This window comes from Dipodomys spectabilis, unplaced genomic scaffold, assembly GCF_019054845.1.
Source record: "Dipodomys spectabilis isolate Male_0828 unplaced genomic scaffold, ASM1905484v1 ptg000081l, whole genome shotgun sequence".
NCBI lineage: Eukaryota > Metazoa > Chordata > Mammalia > Rodentia > Heteromyidae > Dipodomys > Dipodomys spectabilis.
The window spans coordinates 1209666-1236153 of record NW_024870758.1 but is presented as its reverse complement, the minus strand read 5'-3'; the positions used below and the strand labels follow the sequence as shown (position 1 = coordinate 1236153).

The window sequence follows — 26488 nt, the reverse complement described above, 5'->3', positions numbered from 1 at the left end:
CTTCAGGTAGGAAATATTCCCAGGATCACCCAACAGCTAAAAGGGCCAGGCTTGGGCTCTCTCATGGCAGACACTCTGCTCTTCGTTATTTAGCTCTTTACTCTCTGGTTTGAGGACTGAAGTTATCATATTTGTCAGGACAAAGGGATAGAGTTCATGTCTGAAAGACGCATGTTAGTGCTCATGGATGTTGCTAGTGATGAAAGGTGGTGAGCTCCTTTCCCATGAAATTGCCTCTGTGATAAAACCCTAAACTGTATTCTCCTAGAGGTGGATTGGTGTCTATCCTGGGGGATGTGGAGAATAGCAGTTGCATTCATTTCCCAGATTGTGTTCCTGTCTCAGTCAGCCATGCTGACTGCTCAGCTGTGTGGAATTCTCCCAGTTAAGACTCTCAATGCTTTGTTTTGTTTTTTACAGAGCCTGTGTCATCTTGGGGGTGATATTCCTTCTCTCCTCCATATGTATAGTGGTCAAAGCCATCCATGACCTCTCAACTAAGCTGCTCCCAGAAGTGGTAAGGTCCTTCTTCTTCTTCTTTTCTAAAACAATTCTTTCTGCAACTCCTGTATTGCCTCTCACTACACCTTTACTTGGAGGAGCTGGGCAGGTGGTAACAGTGGTGGTGATCAAGGGGAACTCAAGGACTTTGAATAGGATGACAGGAATGCAAATAACTTGGCAGGGGGAAGTACTGGGTAGGTGAAGAGGTTTACAAATAGTTGAGCTAGTACTGCGTTCTTTGTCCTCCTTGGGACTTTTGACTAGTTTCATAGCAAGATGTCTCTTTTGGTAAAGAGAAATGGAGCAGTGATTTAATCTCTTTTTTGCATCTGTTGTTCAAGTATCCATTCTGTGATGGATGTAATAAGATTTAGTTTTTTTCTTTGCACCTCAATTCAAAACGTAAATCTTGTCACATTAGGTCTTTTTCAATATAACTTCATTCAGATATAGCAATTGGAGGATGCAATTTCATATTAAAATGTATCTTTTAATGCTCTGACCTCTGGGTGAAAGTCATTATTTGAACTTGAATTCTTTTATTTTCCCTCTTCAGCCTATCAATGCTGAGAAAAGAAATATTTGTGAAGTCTTTCATCAGGCATTCTTCAGAGAAAGCAAGTGATTTGGTTACCAGGAGATGGAGATGCTGCCATTATAGTAATGCTTAGCCTACAAGTTCACAACAATATGAATGTAAAATATGGCCTTGTAGGATATGATTTGGTTTGAGTGTGGCTATGGAGCATTGTCTTAGATAAGATCAGAACGATTCGACCATTAATTTCACTTTTAGAAAAATGTATGTGAATTCTTTTGGGGTGATGCACTGTATGGATATATTTTGGGGGCAATGGGAATGGAATGGGACATTCCAGTACATTCAGTAGAGGCTAAGTTGTTTCCTACTCTTTTTGTTTGTGCTGATATTGGGGTTTGATCTCAAGACCTGGGTGCTATTAGCTTTTCGCTCAAAACTAGTGCTCTATCACTTGAGTCTCAGCTTCACCTGTGGTGTTTTGCTAGTTAATTGGAGATGACACTCATAGATTTTTTTCCTGCCTGGGCTGGTTTAAAACTGTGATTTTGTTTTCATGTCTCAACTTCTTGATGCGTAGCCAAGATTACAGGTGTGGACCACTGGCATGCGTCTCTGCTCCCTTTTACACTGAGATTAGAGCCAGCTTTTTCATAATCCTCCAGGGCCTTAACTGTTATTGATTACTGCCATTGGCTACAAGCAGATGCTCTACTGTCTCAGTGATACTGAGGGAAAATGGATGCCAGGCTAGCAGTGTATCTACTTAGGGGATTTGATTGTTTTCAGCAAAGCAAGCTCAATCAAATCCTAGTATTTATTACAGTCTTGTGCTCTTCATTGCTTAAGTACAGAATTCCCTCACCTTGGTTGCCCTGGGGTCTTAGACTTTTCCATCCAATTTTCTATCCCATGTTCCCTTCTGTCAGAATCTGAGCATAAGAGACGAAGGCACTGAGTGTGATTGTACCTATTAGACATCAAGACATTTCTGCATCTTGCAGAGGATGCAAACCTGCTTCAACTTTAAGGAATGTTATTGAGTGAGAGTTTTTGGCAGTATGCCAGTTGACATGTCACTTATTTGGGCATTAAAAGCTAATTTCCAGCAGGGGTAACTTGACATGGAATGGATGACTGTGCACCGGCCCTTCTGAGGTTCTCATGTTTTTGTTCAGAATTACTTTTAGCTGGGAACAGTCTCTTTATTTCAAGGTGTAAAATACTCTTAAATGAAGAAACTTATCAGCCTAAATTCTATCTCAGAAAGTAACTGTCCGATGTTCTGTTCCAGGCAGGGTTCAGAGGGATTCGTAGCCCCATGGATTGGCTCAATATGGCCCCTGTCTTTGGAGATACAGTATTGCAGTTTTATCAGTTTTAGGGTGGGATTTAAGAAATTACAAACCAGGCATGTTGTGTCATCCCTGTATTCCAAGCTACTGGGGAGGCTGACATCAGTAGGATCTTGGTTTGAACCAGCTAGGGCCAGAATAATAAAAAGAAGGTTCTTGAGACCCTCATCTCAATCCATAAAAAGCTGGGTATTATAGTGCATCTGTTATCCAGCTTCATGGGAGGTGTAGGTAGAAGTATTACTGTTCATATCAACCCCTGAAGCCCACTAAGGGACAAAGTTAGTGTCTTGAAAACACTAAACAAAAAGGCTGGGTTGTAGCTCAAATAGAGAACACTTACAGTTCTTGAAGCCCTGGGTTCATTTCTTAGTACCAGAAACAAAAAAGTCACAACTATTTATGGTCAAGAACTGTTTTTTATCTTTATAGTACAGTGTAATAAATGGTTAATGACTTTTCAGGAGCTTGCGTTGGGCTTTGGGGGTGGAAGGGGGAGAGAAAGGCTGAATATCACACAGGGCCAGGTAAATGCTATCAGGTCATAGCCAAAAGTTTTTCAATTTCAAGTCGTCATTTGCTGTGCATTAGAAGTTTCTCAAAACCAGGAGGCTTTAGTCAAGCCCCAACCCCTGGCCTGCAAAAATGATCATTCATCTGTAGTACTTAATGTAAATTAGGAACCACAAACTCAAATGCCCAGAGTTAGATTTGAAGAAAATATTTGAGAAACTGGCCAGAACTGTGGTGCCCCAAAAGGGTCTGCTCAGGTGAAGGCTTTGGCCTTGGCCAGAGTTGTCATGACAGGATGTGGACCTATGTTACAAGATCTGAGTACAGAGCCCTTCTGTTCATTCAGTAGCAGGGTCTTCCTTCCCTCTGGACTGCTTTCTTTTAATTCAGCTGCACAGTTTTCAGAGTACGGACCGATGCAAGAATGGATCACTTTTGAATACGGTATCTCTGTAGTTAGGAATTACTCAACCGTGAAGTCAGCTGGTTTGAGCTTCCTCTGTGTCCCGCCCCTCGGGGTTTGTAAGAGGAGGGTAAGGCCAGCCTGGCTGTCTGGGGAACCCTTACCCAGGACTCTGGGGAGTCTGCTGCAAGTCTTCAAAAGCAAATGGCCAGAGCCTACTCCAATGCACTCTGCAGTTGTCTCCTTTGTTTGGTTAATGTAACATTCCAAAAGAGCCTCCTGTGAAATTGCATGGATCAGGAGGTAGTGCTTTATAGCATGAAGAAGACCTCTAAACAAGAACAAACAACTTCCAAAAATCTCTGGCTCTATTTACCCGTGGACTGCCTTACCCATTGTCTTTTAGCTAATGTTTTAGTTTTTAGCTGGCCAATGAAAATTGTGTGTGTTTATAGGGTGTGGCAAAATGTTTTCATACATCTACATTGTAGAATGGCTGATGTGGGCTGCTTTAAAAGGAGCATCATGTTCTTCTGGTTCTGTTCCATTGTATTCCACTTTGGTAAAGAAGGGTGGGTGGTATGCTTCTCTCTCTCTCTCTCTCTCTCTCTCTCTCTCTCTCTCTCTCTCTCCCTGTATCTCTGTCTCTGTCTCTGTCTGTCTCTGTCCTGTCTCTGTCTCTGTCTCTGTCTCTGTCTCTCTCTTGCTTGCTCTCTCTCTCTCTCTCTCTCTCTCTCTCTCTCTCTCTGCTGAGATACATAGCTTCAAGAGCTGAAGTGATCTTCTGCAGCCTGTCAACAACCTGATGATAGGGCCTGGACTTGGACTCTTATCTTCTTGTCTAGAGCTGTCTTGGCTCTGAGGTCCATGGACCTGATGGCTCTTTCTGCCCACTGGCTTTTGGGCCCTGGTCATCCTAATATCTCCTCCTTTTTCTCCTAGAGGCAGTGTTAACGAGGGGCTATGGTGGAGGTAGAGTGTCCAGCGTCCTCCCTCTCCCCGAGCTGGCCTCACTTTTGGTGACTCCTGCCATCTCGCCTCTTTCCACACAGGCCCCACTGCACCTCATGACACTGATCGCCATGCCCATTTTACCTTGTCTCTTAAGAGATCCACCATCTTGTGAGTCAGCAGCATGCAGCTGGAAAGGGATGGAGTGAGGGGGTCCCTAGATGCATGGAGTCTCACAGAAGGTGGCTGATCTGACTCATCTCTGCTGCTGCTTCACCTAGGAGGCCACAGGCACATCACATGCTCTCTCTGGTGCTTGGTTTTGCATATAAAAGAGAATTCCTTATGCCAGAGGTTTACAATAAGGATCCAATGAGCAATTTATTTAAAATCATTGGAATTCAAAGATGACAGTTGCCTCTTTAGGTTCTGCTTTTTGGAGTTTCTAAACTACTATTTGAAATGGCCCCAACTCCCAACTTGAGGCCTTAGAGGTCATTTTGGACTGGGTTCCTGGGCCCTGTCTCCCTGCCTCCGGATTCCTTCTCTTCCCTCTGGCTGTGGTAGCTTCTTTGATACTTGTCTTTTGAGTTCCCCTGTGCCCCTGGTACCTGCACTGGTTCTCTAGATAGGACTAGAATTGCTCTGAATAGGCTTCAGGTCACCATGGCTAACTTGGAGCCATGCTGTCATAGAGCACAAGGCAATCTCTGAAGACCAGCTCACTTGTTGGCTGGATGGCTTTCAGCACATCATTTCTTCTCTGTGAGAAGAGTTTCCTCATTTTTGAAAGGAATTGAAGTACCACCTACACCTCAGCAACAATTGTAAAAATTAAATGCCATGATGAGAGCGGGATTGCTTTATAAACAGTCTCCTGTATTGCAGAGGAAGAGAATTCTTTTATTTTCTTTTCTTTATTTTTATTTTTGTCGACTGTGGGGCTTGAACTCTGGGCCTGGGTGCTGTCCCTCAGCTCTTCAGCTCAAGGCTAGCGCTCTACCACTTGAGCCACAGTGCCACTTCCGGTTTTCTGGTGTTTTATTGGGTATAAGATTCTCACAGACTGTCCTGCCTGGGCTGGCTTTGAACTGCGATCCTCAGATCTCAGTGTCCTGAGTAGCTAGGATTATAGGTGTGAGCCACCCACACCCGGCTTATTTAATTTTTATTCCAAGGCTCTAGGAGCCATGTCCTGCCCCTGCCTTTTCTTTCTATCCTCATTAGTCATCAGCATGCTACTTCCTTCCCTCAACAGATAATGGTGTGTGCGTGTGCGTGTGCGTGTGCATGTGCGTGTGTGTGTGTGTGTGTGTGTGTGTTGGTACTGGGCTTGAACTCAGGTCCTCACACTCTTGCTTGGGTTTTTCCCTCAAGGCTGGAGCACTACTTATCAGTTAATTTGAGATAAGAGTCTCACAACTGGCTTTGAACTGAGATCCTCAGATCTCAGCCTCCTGAGTGGCTAGGATTATAGGAATGCACCACCAGTACCTGACAAACAATGGCTTCTTTATCTTGGGCTTTACCTTGGACTCAACCTCCTTAAGGGCCATGTGTTATTAATTCTGGTTGCAATGATAATTACAATAAGTAGTCATATACTGGCAATGAATAATATACAGCCGTAGACTGATACTAATGATCATTGTTACCCTTTGAATGTCTATTTGTCTCCAGTTCTGTCTCAGCACTCAGGACTCTAAAGTCAAGTAGCAATAATGACTAGAATTTCTTATTGCTCTGTAGAGCCTTTTATTTCTCCCAGGAGCTCATATTTTTTTGGCAGGGGGTCCCTTAAACCGATAGTCAGCATATAGTGATAAAGGCTATGACAGAGATCATCACATGAGAGGTGAACAGAGACAGTGTGTGTATCAGCCTGAGATGGGAGCAGTCTGCAGGCATCTTCATGAAGGACAGACCCTTCTTGTGCCATTGGTAGAACAAGTGGGTGTTGGCAAGCCAATCCATGGCAGAGATGGAGGAAAGAGGAGGCAGAAGGAAGGAGGGATGGGGGGATGGGGAGAAGAAAAGAGGGAAGAGAGAGGGGAGAAGACAAAGGGGAGAGGGCACAGGGGAGGAAGGGAAGGAAGGGGAGGAGGAGGAGGATGTGGAGGCAGTGGAGGCTACCCAGCCTCCCTAGCAAGATTGCCTCATCTCATTCATGTCTTCTTTTCCTTGTAACACAAGAGCCTCAGAGTATAAGAGGGTGGAGGATAGAAAAGAAAGAAACTAAAAGGGAAAAGGAAGAAAGGAAACATAACTTAGTGTTGTAAGTCCCAAACGATTGCTTAGCAAAATGGTGGCAAAGTTGTCCTGCAAGCTTCCCCTGCCACTCCACCCCCAGGCTTTGGCCTAAAATTCTCCTTCACCTGAAGAACAAAGTGGCTTCACTTGAATAGTGACAAGGAGTCCCTTGGTTGCTCATTTTCACGCACACAGCTTGATTAAGGGCGGTGGCGGACAGAGTGGTTGTTGTTCATCATGGGAACACTGTTCACTGAGTGGGTCTCACTCTTGAAAAATGGAGAACAGGGGCTACAGTGTGCGTCTGCAAGAGCATCAGATAGGATCTGTGCTCAGGCGTAAAGCTGAAATAGAGTTCTGGTAAAGAGTATGTTGGTATTTTAGGTTACAGTTGCAAGTCCACAGCCAAGGACGTTGCCCAAGGATCTTCCTGCCTCTAGAAGGGACTGTGAGGTTTGGATTTGAAGGCTTTTGTGCTTACAAAGTATTTAGCCAGCAGTCAGGGTTAGTACAAGTTATCTATTCCTTCTGCATCCAGGACAACGTCTTTTGCTCCCAGTGAGTCATCCATGTCTCTCTGCTGCCTTCCTGGCCCTCTCCCTCTTGTCCCTTCCTCTCTCTCAGAGATCCCCTTGCTCCCCCCCCCCCGGCCCTTGCCTCCCCTTCCCCCCTGCCCCAGTTTTGAACTCAAGTTTTGAATTTAAGGCTTGTTCTTGTTAGTGGGTAATCTGCCCTTTTGAACTACACCTTTAGCCCTTTTTGTGTTTAGGTTATTTTTCTTGGCAGGGGGGATTGGACTGGCCTCAGATCATGATCTTCCTATCTATGACTCTCACACAACTGGAATTACACCAACATGCCCAGCTTCTCTGTTGAGATAACTTTTTTCTAGAGCTTTCTTGGCACTGTGGGCCTCCCAATCTCTGCCTTCCTACTACTGAGATGATAGGTTTGAGGTGTGAGCCACTATACCCAACCCTCTACTTAAACTCCTAAGCTCTCTCCTTGCCCAGCTCCTTGGAATTTTCACTTCTAAACCATTCTTTCTCCTTCTGGTATCATGTAGTCACTCTTTGCCTTCTACTTCTGCTCAGGCATTGGCTTTCAGTGTTGACACCTCCCTCCCACTTGACAACTCCTGAAGTAGCCTACCTGAAGACACTCCTTCCTACCTTAGCATTATTTTGTCACCTCTCCTCAGGCCTGCTTCTCCCAGTAGACTGGTCGTGACATCCCTTCAGAGATAGGAAACATTTAGCAGAAGGAAATGAGAAAGAGTGTTAAGGACCAGAGAAGCACTAAAGATCTGAGGCAAAGTAAGTGTTTTTCCAGCACTGCCAGGACCTCATCATGGAGTGTTTTTAAGACAGAAGTTAGCACCAAATGAGCATTCTGAAGCCAAGGTTCATTCCGACTGCCTCTTTCTCACCAGGGACTAGAGCAGGTGGTTTAGTCATTCTTTGCTTTAGTTGATTTGTAGAATCAAATATTAATGGTACCTTCTTGATAGGATCCTTAACAAAGTCAAGATGTAGGGATTTGCTGTGCATGTAATTATTGGATGGATGTTGGCTGATGCTGGCAGACCTGTTGATACCTTTAATACTGAAGATTAAACTGTATTGAACCTTCCAGGAAATGCTTTCAATGATGCCCTTTTCTTCTCAGGTTAGGAAGGGAAATGGATTCTTTCTTTAGCACTAAGCCATGATCCCCGGTCACTCATTGAGACTCCTCTCTCAAGATGACATGCTGCAACTGTAACTCTAAATTTAACTTAAGAGTTGTATTGGATAATACTTTAAAAATTATTAAAAATTAGCTATATCTCAGCCTCACTTCACCACTGTCTACCCAGTGCTGCACAAAGACAGAGAGAAATGACTGTTATCCGACCCCTAAGAGTGTCCCTTTCTTGTAAGATTCACTTCTTTGTTTGTCCCAGAGCCAAGGACCAACAGGCTTAAAAAAAAAAGCCAGAATTGAACACTGGTGAAATGGATTATTATTGGTTTGAGTGAGTTCAAAGAGAACAGAAAAAGGATCCACATATACCCAGCCAACTGGAGTTTGGCAAGAGCACTGTGGTATCCCCATAGGAGAAGGAAAAGTCTCTTCAACACACAGTGCTGGACCTACCAGCTAGCCACATGGACAAAATGGACACCAACCATTATATAGAAGTTTAAATGAATAGATTACTAAACTCTATTTGAATGAATTTTAACTATACAACTTCTAGAAGAAAACAAAGAAAACAGATACAACAAAGGCTTCTTATATATGGTTTATTGAAACCACAATATTAAAAATTAAACTTAATCAAAAACATCCATTTTTCTTCTTTCCTCAGGGAAATGAAGATGTGTCCCCACACAAAGACTTACAAATATGTATTACCATTTTTATTTCTACTGTCAAAATGTAGAAACAACTCAGACTGTATATTAGCAGGTGAATGGTTAAGGTAATTCAGCAATAAAAAGCACTATGTATCGAACCATGGAACAGCATGGAATATCAAAGTCATTAAGGTAGGTGCCAAGAATGAGGCAGTAGTTTGTACTCTTTGAGTCTCATTTATTGAACTATTTAAATGCAATCTAATCAGTAATGATAAGAAGCAGATACAATTGTCTGTGTGTGAGTGTGTAGCTGCAAGGGAAGGAAGAGAGAATCAAGAATTACTGGGAGGGGCTGAGAATGAAACGTAGTGGTAGAGTGCTTTCCTGGCATGCATGAAGCCCAGAGTTCTATTCCTCTGTACCACATAAATAGAAAAAGCCAAAAGTGGCCTTGTGGCTCAAGGGATAGAGTGCTAGCCTTCAGCCAAAGAAGCTCAGGGACAGAGCCCAGGCCCTGAGTTCAAGCCCCAGGACTGGCAAAAAAAAAAAAAAAATACTGCGATAGATTGGGAAATAAATCAGTGGTGCTTATAGGATGCACTTTAAATCCGTGCAGTTAAGTGCATCCAGTGCTTGGCCATGGATGACCTCACCTAGCTCTGAGAACCATGTTTAATAAAGGAGTTGCTGAGGAGGGAGTGTGTATTTTCCTTAGTGTGGCTCAGACATTTAGGGCTTAGGATGTTAACAACACTATTGATAGTTATAAATGGATAAAATAAGAAGACAAAGTATATGATTTAAGGAGAAAGTGTAAATAGCTGGTTGGTCTTTTGTGCAAGTTGAATGGTTTCATGGGATTGCCAGAATACCCCTGAAGTGGGTGTCTCAGGCTCTGATAGTAGTAGGCACTCCAAGCTTCTGGAAGCCTGGGCGTTTTGTCCTTTTGGTCTCTTTGCATGCAGTATGGTTGATCCGTTCCTGTTATGTAGGAAATGATGGCATGGGATTCTGATGGGTTCTCTTTTCTCTGCTGTGGAGACCTTGGGTTTTAATCAGAGGATGATCATCTGTGAGCAGTCTGCCATGTTCTTTATTCTGTCTACTGGCTCTGTTTTTGTTTTTTACCTCTAAAAAGTGTTTTGTAACTTGAAGTCTTGTTAGACCTTTAGTGAGAGTGTGAAGTAGGCAGAGGCATTAGACCCACAGGCATATGATAACAAGAAAGGAAGCAAATTCTCAAATAAATACTCCTCACTCCAGACTATGTAACAGAGATACACAGTAGCACAGATACACATAGGCAGAACTAGGTCTTCTGAGTGAGGATGTATGGCCCAGAGATTCAGTCTCTCAGAAGATTCTGAACAGATGCCAAGTCTAGGACTTTTCCTACATTCTACAGAATATGAGTAAGCTCCCAACCCACATCTTCCCAGTGGTCTTGGAAATTCGGACTGGATTGGTACCATAAAGATCCGTCTTAGCTGAGTGCTGGTGGCTCATGCCTGTAATCCTAGCTACTTAGGAGGCTGAGTTCTGAAGGTCACAGTTCTGAAGGTCACAACCCAGCCTAGGAAAAAAAGGCCATGTGACTCCTATTGTCAATTAAACCAGCAAAAATCTGGAAATGGAGGTTGTGGCTGAAGTGGTAGAACACGTAGCATTGACCAAAAAAGCCAAGGAAGAGGTTGAGGCCCAGTATATTAATTTTCTCTCTATTCTTCCCCCCCTCCCCCAACCTATGTTAGGGGAATGTTAGCTTAGAAGGACAAATATGGAGAAGGGAGGAAGCAGAGATATGTTTCACTTTTTTCTACCCTGCATCTTGTGTTTATTTAGGGCTATCAGTGTTTATCAAAGATGTTTAACAGTGTATGATTAACATGTATTAACAGTGAGTACTTTGTTGTCCAAATGTATCTGCAGTTGACCTTGGAGACTTACTTAATCTCTTGGACTTTTTAAAATCTAGAATGTCAGAAAGAACTACCTTAGCACTTCTTTCTGTCTGTAGTTTTGAGAGTGCTTACTCTTTAAAGAAAGAAGAATTTTCTTTCAAAAGGTGTTTAAGTTTAGTATAACTAATTTTTCATCTACTTTCCTATGCATAATATAGACAATTGCTCCTCCTAGTGTCTGGTTTTTGTTTATTGTATTGAGTATGAAAGACTCATACTGAATTTTTTTTTTTTTTAATTTCCCAAGCCTGGACTAAAACATCCCTGTTTATAGGGTGTTCACAATACATCCTAGTACAGCAGAATGGTAATAATAAGGGCTCCTTTTATAAGCTACTCCATTCTCCTGTCACATGGGCAGTACTGTTCCTCTGGAATATTCTTCCTGTGTCAGAATATGAGTATTTAGTAACAAAGTCAGTCATACATGTAACTGACTTGTCAGGAAAACATTGGATACTTCCCTTGGATGGAAAGTTTTTTTGGGAGAGGGGGGGTGGGGAGGGGATACTGTGTAACAATTCTTAATCTTTGAGTAACTCTATTAAAGTGAGCTCTTTGATTAACTCCTCTGGGGAAGTTGACAAATTCTGAGTCCAAGATGACTGAATAGAGGATCTTTTCCCTAAATAACTTTCTAAGGAGAGACACAACATGAGATCTGGAGAGCTGTAGGCACTTGTGAAGGTCAATCTGACCTCCTCCTTCAGCCTCTGCATTGGCGGCTGCGGGGAGAGTTGTAAGAGGGCCTAACTGCCAAGGGCTGTGGTCCTTGACACTTCTGTCCTCCTGCTGAGAGAAGTAACCTGGCTGAAGTTAGTTTGGCCCTAGGTTCTGCCTACCATCCGCCATTGATTTTGGCTAACCCTGTCTCTCTCCAGTTGCAATTCCCTCTACATCTTCCAGTCCTCTGTGTGTGTGTGTGTGTGTGTGTGTGTGTGTGTGTGTGTGTGTGTGTGTGTGTGTGTGTGTGTGACTGTGAAGCTGATGGCTGCAGTATCTTTTAGCACACTGCATGCAGTACAATTTTTGGTCTACTCATCTCTTTGAGTTTGCACAAAGACAGAAGTAGAGTGTAGACTTTGAGAAGGGGACAGGAAAGTTGTGAAGAACTTAGACTCGATGTCTTCCCAGTGTCTACAACAGGGCCTGGCATGTGGAAGGAACTTGGTAGGTATTTGTGGACTGAATGAGTTCATTGTATATGTGCAGCCCTGGGGTTGAGCCGGGCAGTCAGCCAATACTGCTCTTAGTGGGGTTATAAGCCCAGAGGAACTCATCTTTGAGGGAACGGAGGACAACTGCCTGGTTAGTGCAGACATTTTTGCAAGTCTATGGGACAATAACGGCAAAAAGAGGTTGCCCTAGACTCCTCCTCATTCATGGCCATGATGTTCTGTAATGTGATGTTTGTGGTCGGTCAAGTGAGTTTTATGTCTGTATTTTTCCTTTTGAGTATAGGCATTTAATTTTTTTCCCTATTTTGTTTCAAGCCATAAAAGAGAGAAGATTTGAGAAGCTGGCAAAGGTTATTTGAATAGAAGTGTGCTCTGTTTTGTCATTTTCCACAATGGTTTTTAGGTATTGGATGGTTTTCAGGCCTAACTGTACTCTGCCCTAAGTCCTTCTGAGGCAGCCATGACGTATCACACTCTCAGAAACAGCCTGGATTCCTTGGTAACTGAGCAGTGAGGTGAGTTTTCAGGGTCACTGGCTTCTAGAGTAAGTCTCCATTGTAAATGTGGCACCTAGTATGAAGCTCAGGTAACCTCAGCCTCTCAGGTAACCTAGGTGATGCTATGAAGGTATTTTGTAGTGATTAATATCTGTGACCAGTTGGCTTAAGTGCAGGAGCTTATGATTGATAATCTGGGTGAGCCTGACCCAATCAGTTGAAAGGCCTTCAGCCAGAGCTGCAGTTTCCCTCAGAAGGAAGAAAGTCTTCCTGTGGACAGCATCTCCAGCTAGAGCCTGAGTGGCCAGCCTGATCTTGACCCTGTGGACTTGGGACTTGCCCGGCAGCCCCATAATAATACAAGCCAGTTCCAGTCCCTTGCACTAAATACCTGCATTTATCTCCCTCAGCTTCTCTTTCTCTGGTTGAACTCTGACATGCCCAGAAATTACTACCCTGATGTGTATTCTTCATATTTACTTTCATTTTTATCCAAGTTAGACATGTACATAAATGTAAACAGCCCTTTGCCTTATAAAGCTCATTATTACAAAAACAAAATTACCACCACCACCACAACAATAAACCGTAGCTGATACACTCACTGATCGCTCACAGAGCTCCAGGTCTCAGGAGGAGGTCTCAGACCTGGAGGATTACAATTCCAAACCAGCCCATGTAGAAGAGCCCCAAGATTCCATCTCCAAAATAACCAGCAAAAAGATGGGCTGGAGGTGTGACTCACACAATAGAGAGCTAGCCATAAGTAAGCAAGCAGAGAGAGAATACAAGGCCCTGAATTCAAACCCTGGTACCAGCATCTTTCTTTAAGAAACTCCCTCTCATCTTCAAACTTTATATCTCTTGTTTTAGTTGTGATGCTGGGGGTTGAGCTTAGGGTCTTATATGTGGGAGGCAGGCTCTCTACCATTGAGCCTTCACTAAAACCCTCTTAAAGGTCTAAGCAACATGCAGGTGTTGATATTGTGTGCTTTTTTAGTAGAGGTGTGATTGACGTCCTACTCTAGCTGGTCCTTACTCATCTACCAAACTACAATTAATTATGCCACCCTCCTAGGCTGTTTATGTTGTTATTTTGGTTATATCCACATGCACCATTGTTGTGGTGATGGCTAATATTATTCATAGCTGAGCCCAGTGCCCTATGATTTAATTCTTCCCTTTCTTGTATATTGCTTTGTGTTCCCTAGTACTGATAAATGAATATGTAGTATTTAACTTTATGTACCCATGAACATACACATACATGTTCATCTGGATGTTCCAGTGAGCTCCACATTTGTTGTCTTGGAATCCCAGGCACTGGGATGCTGGAGTTTTGTTTTTCTTTTATGCTGTGTCTCACTGGATCCCCAGTCACTGTCTTTTATGATTCACTCCATTGTTTTAGAGGAGCACGTCCTCCAGCACCTTCCTGGGAACAAATTCAGGGAGACCTTGAATTATCTAAAAACTCTCTGTTCACATACTTTGTATATTCTGTTTTCATTTATTAGGCAGTAGTTTGGGTAGAAATAGGTTTATTCTTAGAATCTTGAAAGCTTTCATACTTTTTTTTTGTTTCCTAGTTGTTTTTATTCTAAAGGTGAGGTACAGAAGGATTACAGTTATGTAAGTCAGATAAGCAGTATATTTCTTTTTGAACAGTGTCACCCCTTCCCTTGCTTTCTTCTAATTTTTCCTTCCTGTCACAACCCACAAACGGTTCATTTTCAATATAGTATCTAATGTCTTGTGTCACTGCTGTATTTGTTCATCCTTTGTCCCATCATTTCTATGTTCCCCCTTACTCTTCCAAAACAGATAAACTTAGAAACGAGATGAAAGGGACATAAAACAAAAACAGTAACAAAGGGAAAAAAAACCCCAAACCTCTTGTTTCCATTTCTTGGAGTTCATTTTAATAAATATCATTTTGTATGATCATATGCACATAGCTATTGAGCCTTTGTGATCCTCTCCTAAGAATATCTTCCTTTGATCTCACTGTGTGAATGTCTAGAGTCCTGTATAATTTATCATGTCCAAGTGTATTTTTTTTTTTTGTCTTTTACTGCCCAGTGTGTTTACTTGTGAATTTATAGGCACAGTCTAGTGACAACAAATGAGAGAAACCATGCAACCAATGTTTCTTTGGGCCTGGCTTACTTTGCTTAATATAATATTTTCCAAGTCTTTCCAGTTCTTTAAGAATGGTACCATATCATTCTTTCTGATGGAAGCATAGAATTCCATTGTGTACATATACAACATTTTCTTGATCCATTTTTCTGCTGGGGAGTATCTGGAGCATGGATGTGCTGGTAGCTTTAGTGTGGCCTTGTTTTAGGCCTATTAGATAAATGCCCAGGAGTGGAATTGCTGGGTCATGGAGAAGCTCTATGTTTAGTCTTTTGAGAAACCTCCATACTGTTTCCAGAGTGGTTGAACAAGTTCACATTTCTACCAACAGTGCAATAGAGTTCCTTTTTGGCCACATCCCTGCCAGCCTCTGTTATTGTTAGTTTTCTTGATAATGGCCATTCTAACTGGGGTGAGGTGGAATCTCAATGTTGTTTTGATTTGCATTTCTTGTATAACCGGAGATTTTGAACATTTCTTTATGTGTCTATTGGCCATTCTTACTTCTTTTGAGAAGTCCCTCTTTAAGTCTTTAGCCCATTTATTAATTGGGTTGTTAGTTTTTGAGGGTTTTTTTGTGGGGATTAATTTTTTGATCTATAAGTATATTTTAGATATGAGGCCCTTGTCTGATATATAGCCACTAAAAGTCTTCTCCCATTGTGTGGGCTTTCTATTTATCTTGCTAGCTATGTCCTTTGCCATGCAGAATCTCTTCAGTTTGATGCAATCCCATTTATCTAGCTTTCTTTGGTTTGTTATGATTCTGGATCTTTATTTAAGAAGTTTCGATCCATGCCTAGGAGCCCTAGCGTTTCTCTTACCCTTTCCTGTAATATTTTCAGGGTATCTGGCCTTCCATTGAGGTCTCTGATCCATTATGAATTGATTCTGGTGCAGAGTTATAGATAAGGATCTGGCTTCTGTTTTCTGCATGCCAACACTATATGTTGTTTTTGGCTCCCTTATTGAATATTAGGCCATAGGTCTGTGGGTTCATTTCTGGGTCTTCTATTCCTTTCCATTGGTCCTCAGGCCTATTTTGTGTTAGTACCAAGCTATTTATATTACTATGCCTTTGTACTAGAGTTTAAGTTTGATATTGATATTCTACCAACACTGTTCTTCCTGATAAGGATTGTTTTAGCTATTTGGAGTCTTTTATTAGAATTTTTAGATTACTTTTTCTGTATAATTGAAGAATGTAGTTGGGATTTTGATGAGTATTGCATTACATTTATAAATAGCTTTAGGCAATATTGCCATGATGTTAAGCTTCTAATTCAGGAGCATAAAAAGTTTTTCCATTTCCTTAAATCTGCTTTAATTTCATATTTTAGATTTTTAAAGTTTTCATAATAGAGATCCTTCACATCTTTGGTTAAGTTAATTCTTAGGGTTTTTTTTTTTTTTTTTGAAGCTATTACAAATGGAGTTGCTTTCCTGATGTCAGTCTCAATCATTATAAATCTTTCAGTATCTAGTGTCAAATTCTATTCTATCGCACACTTGTGCACTTGCTCACTTGATAGCCTGCTTGCCTATCGTCCTTCTTTCCTTCCTTCCTTCCTTCCTTCCTTCCTTCCTTCCTTCCTTCCATCCTTCCTCCCATCCTTTCTTTTTTCTATATTTAGCTAGGTACTTTAACTCTTATGCAATTCATGTTCTATATTCATAAGAGATTCCTTGAAATTATCTTAATTTTTTTTTGCTTTTTTGATTTCCTGTTATTGAAATTTGAACTATCTAGACCCATTCTTTTGTTTCTCCTTTGTTTCCTTATGCTTTAATTTTTGTCTTTAAAAAAAATAAACATCACCTACTTTAGCTCCTTAGGCTTTTATTGGGCTGTTCATTTCTGTTATACTTTACTTTTATTTATATGTTCTTAATGGCATCCTTTTCTCATCCCAGTAATACAATATTTGTTTTCTGATGTTAGCAACAATGTTAAAACATTTCCTTTTTCTTCACATATTTTTTTCTAAATGATACTTATTTTTATTTGTTTTGATTTCTGTTTTTCAAATTAGATAGTTTCCCAAAAGTCTGATGGCTGTTGGAAAAGAAGACTATATGATTATGTATGTGTGATGTGTACTGAACATGACCTTAATTCTACTGTTAGGATTTATTACACTGGCATTTGGGTCTGCAGATGGAATTAAGGAGATCTGTGAATTTGAATTGGGAAGAATTTGTTTTTATTTTCATTTAAGCATTTTAAGTATTTTAGCATTTCTTTAATCATGAAATTAAAGCAAGAGCCAGGTACTGATGGCTCATGCCTATAATTCTAGCTCAGGAGGCTGAGACCTGAGGATCATGGTTTGAAACCAGCTTGAGCAAGAAAGTCTGTGAGACTATAATCTCTAATTAACTACTAAAAAAAAAAAAAAAACTGGAAGTGGAGCTGTGGTTCAAGTTGGTAGAGTGTGAGCCTTGAGCTCAGGAGCAGTGCCCAGGTTCTGAATCCGAACCTTAAGACTGGCACAAGAAAAACACATTAAGCATTGAGCTATAGTAGTATACCAGAGCACTATGACTGTCACAAATAAAAATCAGACAATTCTAATCTGAAATTACTTTTGACAGGTATTATGCTATTTGTGCTTGTCAGAACTTAAAATTACTATTCTTAATAGGTCTGCTGTTAGATTTCATAATTTAATACATTAACATTAGCTAAATCATCCCCCCAAGTTGTTTTTTGTTTTGTTTTGTTTTGTTTTTGGTGCCAGTCCTAGGGCTTGAACTTAGGGCTTGGGCATTGTCCCTGAGCTTCTTTTGCTCAAAGCTAGTGTTCTAGCCACAGTGCCACTTCCAGTTTTTTCCAAGTAGTTTATTAAGCTAAGAGTCTCACGGAGTTTTCTGCCTGGGCTAGCTTTGAACTGTGATCCTCAGATCTCAGCTCCTTGAGTAGTAGCTAGGATTACAGGCGTAGCCACCAGTGCCAGCTCTCCTCCCCAAACTTAAGAACTTCTCATTACTAACTTTACCCTAATATATTTGGTTTTCTTTGTAAGTATGTATTTTTTTTGTCATATGAACTTGAAGTCTTTTTTTTTTTTTTTTGTTCTCTTGAGCTAGACACACCTTTGGGGCAATAGGCAAGCTCCCTGATTCGCCTGTTTTCACTGCTTCTACCCAGCTTTTAGCTGAACCACCTGAGTGTCTGAACAGAAGCTCTCTCTTTCGCTGCCTCTGATAAAATGTTGTTTCTTTCTGACAATAGTAGCCAACAACATGGAGTAGTGACAGGATCTGAGCTTTCTAAAGATGTTGGCAATTCATCTCCCTTTTACTCTACCTATTTTACCCCCATTCAAGAAATGGCAGGTGGTGTCTATTCCTGCGTTTTGGGGCTGTTCCCTGACAGGGAGCCATTTACTTCCCCCTCTGCCCTGAGGCTCTGCCACACCCTGTTCCAGGAATGCAGCTGCTGCCCAGCTTCTCCCTAGCCCGCTCACACAAATCACTTCTCTTCATTTCTTTGTCCTTGTCATTCCTTTAAAAAAAAAAAAAATCCCTTGCTGCCATTAAGTGGACGTGCAAAAGCTGAGTTCATTCTCCATTTTTACGTAGACACTTTTCTGACTTTTAAGGCATTTTCAACTGTATAAAAGGGCACTCTTAGCATGGTGAATTAGAATGATGTGTTCTTTTGATTTGGCAAAAACTGAAATTCAGGGCCATTGGGCAACATTTGAGAAGAACCAGCCTATTTTTATATGCGAAGGGCAGTGGATTCTAGATTGGACAGGTATGAATTAGAATGCCTACAATGTCCAAGCCTAGCTGGGTGACCTTACTCTTGGGAGATGACTAAACCTCTCTGTTTAAGGTCATAATTTCCATCTAGCAGGAATCTTGCAATTATGTCCAAAATAAAATCAAATTGCCTCTTTAGTATTTAGAAAAGAATTTCATCTATAATGGGCATTAAAGTATCAGTTGATATAATTGTTACTTAAGACCTTCTCTTGTTTGTACTGGGTGTTGTATGGTTATTATCAGTTAGAGCTGATGTCTTCAGCCTTGAAGAGGGACAAGAGAAGTTAGGTAAATTTAGGACAAATCAGTCTTGCATTCCAGGGGTTATGTAGATGCTTCTTAAATGATTAACATGGCTGTATGCAGCTTTAATGAGGAACCTGAACAAAGGAGACAGATATAGCATGAAGGCAGAGATGCCAAGCTTTTACTCTGTTTATAATTACCCATCACACATCTGTAGGCCAAAGTAAGATTGAGTGCTTTTAGTAAAAGCAGCCTTTAAATACTGTTACACTTTTAACAAGGTCAGTTTCTAAAATTCCTGTTCAAACACAGGGAGCAGAAGCAGGCAGCCAGGAAGTGCTACTTCCTTTACAAGGAACCAATTCAGGGATGGCATTGTCTGTGTGTTCTGGGAAATTGCAGAGGAGATCTTTTGCTTTGTGTGTGTTTAAGGAACCCTGAGGGCTCACTTTCTTTAAATGCCCCTGGCCACCTGGGAAGGGAGGTGAGAGTCCAGCCAGAGTGGCTCATCTCAGATTCCATGGTGACATTCAGGGATCAGGTGCTTGGCGCAGAGACTCTTACATTCCTTATCATGTAGCACACAACTACAATTCCACTGATGCTTCATTTTCTAGGAGTCAGGCTCCACAGGAGAGGGACATCCTCGCACTTCAAAGTGCCTCCATTTCCCCTCAGCTGACAGCACTGCATCTCCTCTGTGGTTTTCTGTGACCCTGTTGTCATCCTCAGCAACTTGGTGATTCCTTTATAACATTGGAGGGGCATCACCTGTCAGACCGAACAGGAGATACCAGGGTGGGGATCCCCAGGGTCCTGAAAACCCTCTACTGACCTCACTGCCCACCGGCTGTCTTATCTGCTTGTCTAAACATCAATGCCTGACATCCCCAATAGCCAAATGGTCTGATGCTCATTTAAATATTGTGAAGCCATTGGATGGGAGTCCATGGTAATTTGTCAATATGATTTAATAACCGGGAGAAATTGCGGGCCCGTGCTTGGTGTAATTTCCTCCACATCTGCCAGCTTTTTCATCTGCTGGGGTGGGGGAGGGGTGGTGATGAAAAGTTGAGGATGAAGGGTGACTGTTAATTTCACCTGGGGCCATAAATCAATATTCATTTATTATTCAGCCAGCACCAGCATTTCCCTGGGTGATACTCGAACACATGTAGTGTCAGAATGGTTTGAAATTTGTCCTCATTAGAAAGGCGAAGGACGCCTTTTTGCAGGCATAAGCAAGCAAGCATCCAGATTCCCTGCTTGCTGCCTCATGCCTCATAAGCAGGAAAGCAGGGTGGGGTGTGGGAGGAGGGTGATTGGGTTTTCAGGCTGGTCTCTGTCTGGTGTCAGTGGCCAAACTGCAGGTGTTACCTCTAACAAGGTATAAACTTAACATAGCAGGTGGCAATTGGTGCTTCTGAGGAAAAAATCATTTGTACATAAGGTTTTCCTGAGAGTAGTATCAAAAATCCAAGTGCCTTGGGATGAGGATGGGTGGGAAAACGGGGATGGTGATGGAGGATGAAAAATTGGTCACAATGTTAGAAATGGCTGCAGGCTGGTGACTAGCTGGAATCAGGGGCAGGCCACTTGATATGAATCTAAGAATCCGTTGGAAGATGGAATGGGATTTATAAATAGCAACTTGTATTTCCTCTTCATGTTGGTGGATGGGACATTGGGTGGGTATACTAGGAGGAGTTGGTGGGGTTATTGGCCCTAGCAAGTTGGACAAAGCACTAGATATAGCCTGACAACTGAGATCCTGCATAACAATTAGACCCTTGATCTTGGAGCCTGTCTTAGACCTCAGTGAAAGTTGTCATAGCAGATCCTCCCATATTTCTCTGATCTTTTGATCTAAAGGTTCATCTCGTGAAAGGAGATAGTCATCTTAGTAAGGAGAGAGGATTAGATCCTTAGTAAGGAAAGAGGATTAGACCCTGTATTATCATTTTCAACATTTTTAAGCTGTGTTATAATAGAATGTATGTCACAGACACTTAAAAGAGGAAGAGGTTTATTTTACTCCAAGTTTCAGAGGGTTCAGTCCATGTTTTCTTGGCCTCATTCCCTTGGACAGAACGTTGTTGCAGCAGAATAAGCACTAGGGGGGCTTCTTTACCTCATGGCAGACAGGGCAAGGGCAAGGTAGCCTTCAAGGATATGCCCTAGTGACCTACTTCTAACTAGGCCCCACCTTCTACCTCTTACCACCTCCCAGTAATGTCTCATATTATAAATCCATCAAGGGATGTGAGCATTCGCCGAGGACTGAGCCCTCCTGATCTAATTGTCTTTGGAAACTCAATCACAAACACACCCTAGGTATTTAATATAACCAAATTGCCAATCAAGATTAACGGTCACAGATCCTGTCAGCTTCCCTCCAATTTCTTTACCTGTTCCTTGCATCAACAATTATTCATCTCCACTGATAATTTAAATAAAAAAGCACGATATCAGCTGGAGGCACTTAGACTGAATTATAAAAATCCTTTCATGAGGAGAGCAATGAAACAGATCCTTAGAATATGATTCCAGGACCACAAACTATAAAACATCATGGGTGAATCTCAAAAAGGTAACAAAAGAAGCCAGATTAAAAATGTGTACTGCACTTGTATAAAATTTAAAAAATAGAAGAGATTAATCTGTAGTGACTGCAGTTATAGCACTGAGAAAGAGATATGAGGGATGGTTCTGGGGTAAAGTAAATGTTTTTGTGTTTTGCTTTGTGGATAGTTATGTAGATTATCACTACATTGACAGAATTAATCAAACAGAACCTCTCAAGTCTTTATATTTATTGCATGTTAATTATATATCAGTTAAGAAGGTATATAATAGTTTTTTAAACCCAAGTCCCTAGGTACACTTGGAAGGCAGAGTATTAATCAAGACTTGTGATTTGTTTTGTCTAACTACTTTTTTATTTTCAGACCATTGGTCTTGTTGTGATCTCTAGTCCCTCCTGTCTTAGTACTTGTCTATACCCGTCTCTACTAACTGCTTTATCTCAAGTTCACAGGGCAAAATATAATTTGCTTCTAAATCAGTACTATGCATTATAACTTTCTGTGATAGTGATATGATCATACCTGCATGTGACTAGTCTGTTTTCGGTTTTAATACTTTCTCACTCTAAGCACATGTATTAAGAAAAGTAACAGTAAAAAAAAATTAGGAGGTGAGATTTTTTTTTTTGTCGGTTGTGGGGCTTGAACTCTGGGCCTGGGCACTGTCCCTCAGCTCTTCAGCTCAAGGGGAGCACTCTACCACTTGAGTCACAGCCCCACTTTTGATTTTCTGGTGATTAATTGGAGATAAGAATCTCACAGAGAGCCAGGCGCCCGTGGCTCACGCCTGTAATCCTAGTTACTCAGGAGGCTGAGATCTGAGAATCGCGGCTCAAAGCCAGCCCAGGCAGGAAAGACTGTGAGACTCCTATCTCCAATAAACCACTAGAAAACTGGAAGTGGCGCTGTAGCTCAAGTGGTAGAGCGCTCGCCTTGAGCTGAAGAGCTGAGGGACAGCGCCCAGGCCCAGAGTTCAAGCCCCATGCCCGACAAAAAAATAAAAAAAAAAAAAGAATCTCACAGAGTTTCCTGCCCGGGCTGGCTTTGAACCGTGATCCTCAGATCTCAGCCTCCTGAGTAGCTAGGATTACAGGCGTGAAGCACCGGCGCCCGCAAGATGAGGAGATATTACATTTATTACATCAGACTACCTCATTAAGAAGGTGCTTTTGGGGAGGAAGAGCGTGGACAAAGGAGAGAGGAGAGAGGAATGAGGAGAAGGGAAAGAAGAAAAAAAGAAAACAGAAGAAAGGTTATTAGCTGGATGGACATGTGGAACTTTGAGACAGAAGGACAGCATATGCCAAGCCAGCAGGTTACATATTGGTATAACAAGTAGAAAGCCAGGTTGGCTGGTTGCAGCAGAATGAAAGAGGAGGCAGAGTGATGAGAGGGGAAAGCAAGGGGATCAACTCTATCCAGTTGCTTTGGTTGGGTTTGGCTTTTCTGAGAAGAGCTGGCAATGATCTTATCCTATCACTGTATAGCAGTTCACGGAGACTCTCATTTACCAGCTCACCAGACTATCAGTGGGATAGCGCAGGGATCCTGTGTCTTCTAAGAGAAAAGCTGACTGAGGCTCTGGTCTAGCTGACCAACGTCCCCAGAGCTAGCAAACAATAACAAATATCACACATCAGCAGAAGAATCCTCACCCAGATCAGTTTTTATTAGCTCCTTGCTAATTAACTTCAGGTCCTAAAATTAGACCTGAGGCTTTCAACCACATTCTGACCTGGGCTGAGGCAAATGGAAAGGTAGGTGGTGCCAGGCTGAGAGGGAAAGCTAGTTGGTGGAATGTTCTGAGCTTGGAACACAACTCTGCTACCATGTATCCCTTTGCTGTTTGGGTTGGAACCATCCCTTTTCCCCAGGCTTCAGTTTCCTCATTGCAGCATGGGTTAGATGCTTCCTATATCTTTTTTCCAGTGTGTTTTAAAAATCACTTCCTATTTATGCAGAAGGGATTTTTCTCAGCTATCAGTCTAGTCTGGTGGTCCAGCCTTAGGTGTATATGTCTCCAGGAGTTATTCCCTTAGGTTAGACAAGATTCACCTTGGCATAGACCAGAGTTTGGGATATGAAGTTTTTTGTACCCCTGGAACCCATCAGTTCTTGGAAGCCATGTATAAGAAGTTTGTTTCATCAGGCTAAGGTATCATTTTTCACACTGTGGGACCAGTGAAGTTGGAAATGAGAGACCGATTCTTGAAAAGAACTTGTCACTCAGATGGACTGATCATTGGCTCCTGTCACCTGTTACCTGGAGTAGCATTTGGACTGGCATCTGGAGTAGGCTGAGGTGGCTTCTCCTGAGCTGTCCTGCATTTTAGACACAGAGACTCATCAACAGCAGACATTTGTTTCTCATAGTTCAAGAGGTTGGGAAGTCCAAGGTACCGACAGATCAGCATCTGGGAGTGCCTGCTTCCCGATTCGTAGGAGCCTCTTGTATGTGGTATCTTTATGGGAAAGGCGGGTAGAACCTCTAAGGTCTCTTTAGGTAGAAGATCACTAATCCCTTACATGAAGTGATCCTCCATCCTCATGACTTAGTCATCCCCCAAAGTTCCACCTCCTCAAACCATCACCCAGGGGATTAGAATTCAACATAGCCACTTTGGATAGACATAAACACTGAGTCCCTACCAGGGGACTATAGGCTGCTGTCCAGGAAAGGCAGGTTTTGCTCAGCATGGGGAGAGCTGCTGTATTCAGGCTTTGCCTGCCTATACCATTCCTGGCAGGTGGTGGAGGAAATGGTCATACTCAGCTCATGTCTAATATCTTAGAGCCAGGGGTGAGTATATGTGTGTGTTTCTTCCACTCCAAGGTGCATTCCAACCTCCAGGTGATCATTAGAACTCCAGTGAGTTCTCTTTTTTTCCCCCTGCCTTCTACTTGCTCGGAAATGACTTTCCTGACTTAGTTGTTCTACGCTATGTTCCAGACTTTTATTTAGAATTGTTGTGGTCTGAACATGTGTCCCCTTGAATTCATATGGTAAAATACTAAGGCCCATAGTGATAGTGTTAGGTGAGACTTTTGGGAATTGATTAGGTTTGAAGGGCAAAGCCCTTGTGAGTGGATTAGTGCCTTTAGAGAAGAGGCCCTAGAAAGTGCCATTGACCTTCTCAACCATGTGAGGACAAGCTAGACAGTGCCATCTGTAAGGCACAAGCGGACCTCTCCAAACACTGACTCTACTTGTACTTGATCTTGCTAGTTCCAGGCTCCAGACTTAATAGAGGTACTTAATAGAGCAGGAAAGTACTTATATACTTAATAGGTACTTAATAGAACAGGAAACACTTGAAGGAAGTCTAGATAAGGGAGTGGAAAGAAATCTGGAGACATTGATGACTTAAAGTCAGACATCTGGGATCTTGCTCTATTGTGATCTCTAAGCTTCTGTCCTTAAGCTGTGTAATTACTGTGGTTTAATTTTTTTTCTCTACCTCAAACTAGTAACTAATATATACATTATGACAATGTATATAAGCTGAATTATGTCTTAGTAATGGTGCCCTAAAAATCTCTGAGATTTAATTTTTTTTTTCATATAGTTCATATAGTTTTAAGGTCTGGAATTAGTTTAAAAAGACTGTTGCTGCCAGGTGCTCATGCTTATAAACCTAGCTACTTAGGGTTATATGTGAGACTGGACAGGAAAGTCTGTGAGACTCTTATCTCCAATTAACCACCAGTGGAGCTATGGCTCAAACTGGTAGAGCACTAGCCTTGAGCAAAAAACAAAACAAAAAACTCAAGGACAATACCAGGCCCTGAGTTCAAGCCCCACAACACACACACACACACACACACACACACACACACACACACACACACACGGCTTTTACTATTCCAAGTATAAAGGAGTATACCAGAATTAACATATAGTAGTATTTACCTTTAGCATGTGTTTGACTTTGGCTTTGAATTAGTGGTAATTTCCTTAAACATGTTTGCCCTTTTTTCTATTGTTCAATGAAGAGAACAGTGAAAAATCAGAGTGCTGATCATAGTGCATCTGAGTATGAAACAAGGAAATGTGCTCCCCTCTTTTTTATGGTTTAGGAACATGCAAAGATGGTTACCAGGCCATAAATGAGGCATCCTGTTACTTTTTACATCTGACCCTCCCTGTCTTAGCCTCTGTGACCTGTTAGGAAGTTGGTCTCCTTGCTCTGGAGCTGCCACAGGTCTGGCTCAAGACCTGAGGCAGTCACAGAAGGGCTCCTATTGAAGCTCCTTTTTATTGACATGAAAGAAGAGGTTGAGCAGAAGAGGAACTAGGCGTCTGCGGCAGCTTTCCCTCTTCCAAGGTAGGCCTGCCCATCACCTGAGCTACAGCAGTTCCTTTAGGGACCTTCAGGGACTAATGCAGGTGTCTTAGGGGCCAACTTAAACTTGGAAGTATTTAGAAAGAAAATCCTAGCAAAAGTTCCAGCTGAGCTCCATGCACATGGCATAAGGCTGCCTCGGCTAGTACTTCTAATATTTATATTTTTTCTACATTACAATGGGTGACATGGGGTGGGGAGAGTAAGGGAGGAAAGGAGAGAGGAAGAGAGATTGCCTGAAGGTCTCACAGATAGTAAATGGGGCTCACTTTGGTGTCTTTTAATCACTGCCTGATGTTTCCACTTATTTCTGTCAGTAGCCCAGCCTTGTCTTCCAGGGTGGACCTCAGGCCATCTACCCTGTGGATGTTTTCTCTAAGATTAAGCTTCTCAGAAGGAGGCTCCCAAATACTTTGCCTCCTCCCCCCCCCCCCCCCAAAAAAAAAAACCCTGCTGAATCTAGTCTTCTAGTCTTTCTGACATTATTCTTCCCTAGGTGATAAATTCCCCATGTCTCTTTGCCAGAATCTGGCTCTGACATGTGGTGGGAAGTTGGCTTGTGGCAGGCTGGCTGTGGTGGAAAGGAAATAAACCAACCTCCCCCCTCCCCCCTCCTTGCCTTCAGAAGTGAGCTCCCAGGGGTGGCAGCCAGAGGAGATGACTCCCAAGGGCAAGGGTGGCAACTTGGGGGAAGAGAGGGTCCCTCAGCTTTTCAATGCCTTGAGAAAACTAGAACTGTGTTGATATGTAATTCCTTACTGACTGGTCTTATTTTGCTTTGGATTCTATAACAGGATACTAGTGGGAATCCTTCCCTCCTTTTTCTTCCACAGTTTTGGTTTCAATTTAGGACCTTGTATTTGCTAGGCATGTGCTCTACCATTTGAGCCAGGATCCCCAGTC

At 42.1% G+C, this 26488-nt stretch overlaps 1 protein-coding gene across 1 annotated transcript in view; it reads left to right on the top strand.

Moving 5' to 3' along the window:
- Tmem163 (transmembrane protein 163) overlaps positions 1-26488 on the top strand; it is a 220282-nt gene that overhangs the window by 180999 nt on the left and 12795 nt on the right. The window contains exon 5 of the mRNA XM_042683511.1: positions 421-517. Within this exon, the coding sequence (XP_042539445.1) occupies positions 421-517 (97 nt within the window). The remainder of the gene's footprint in view (positions 1-420; positions 518-26488) is intronic.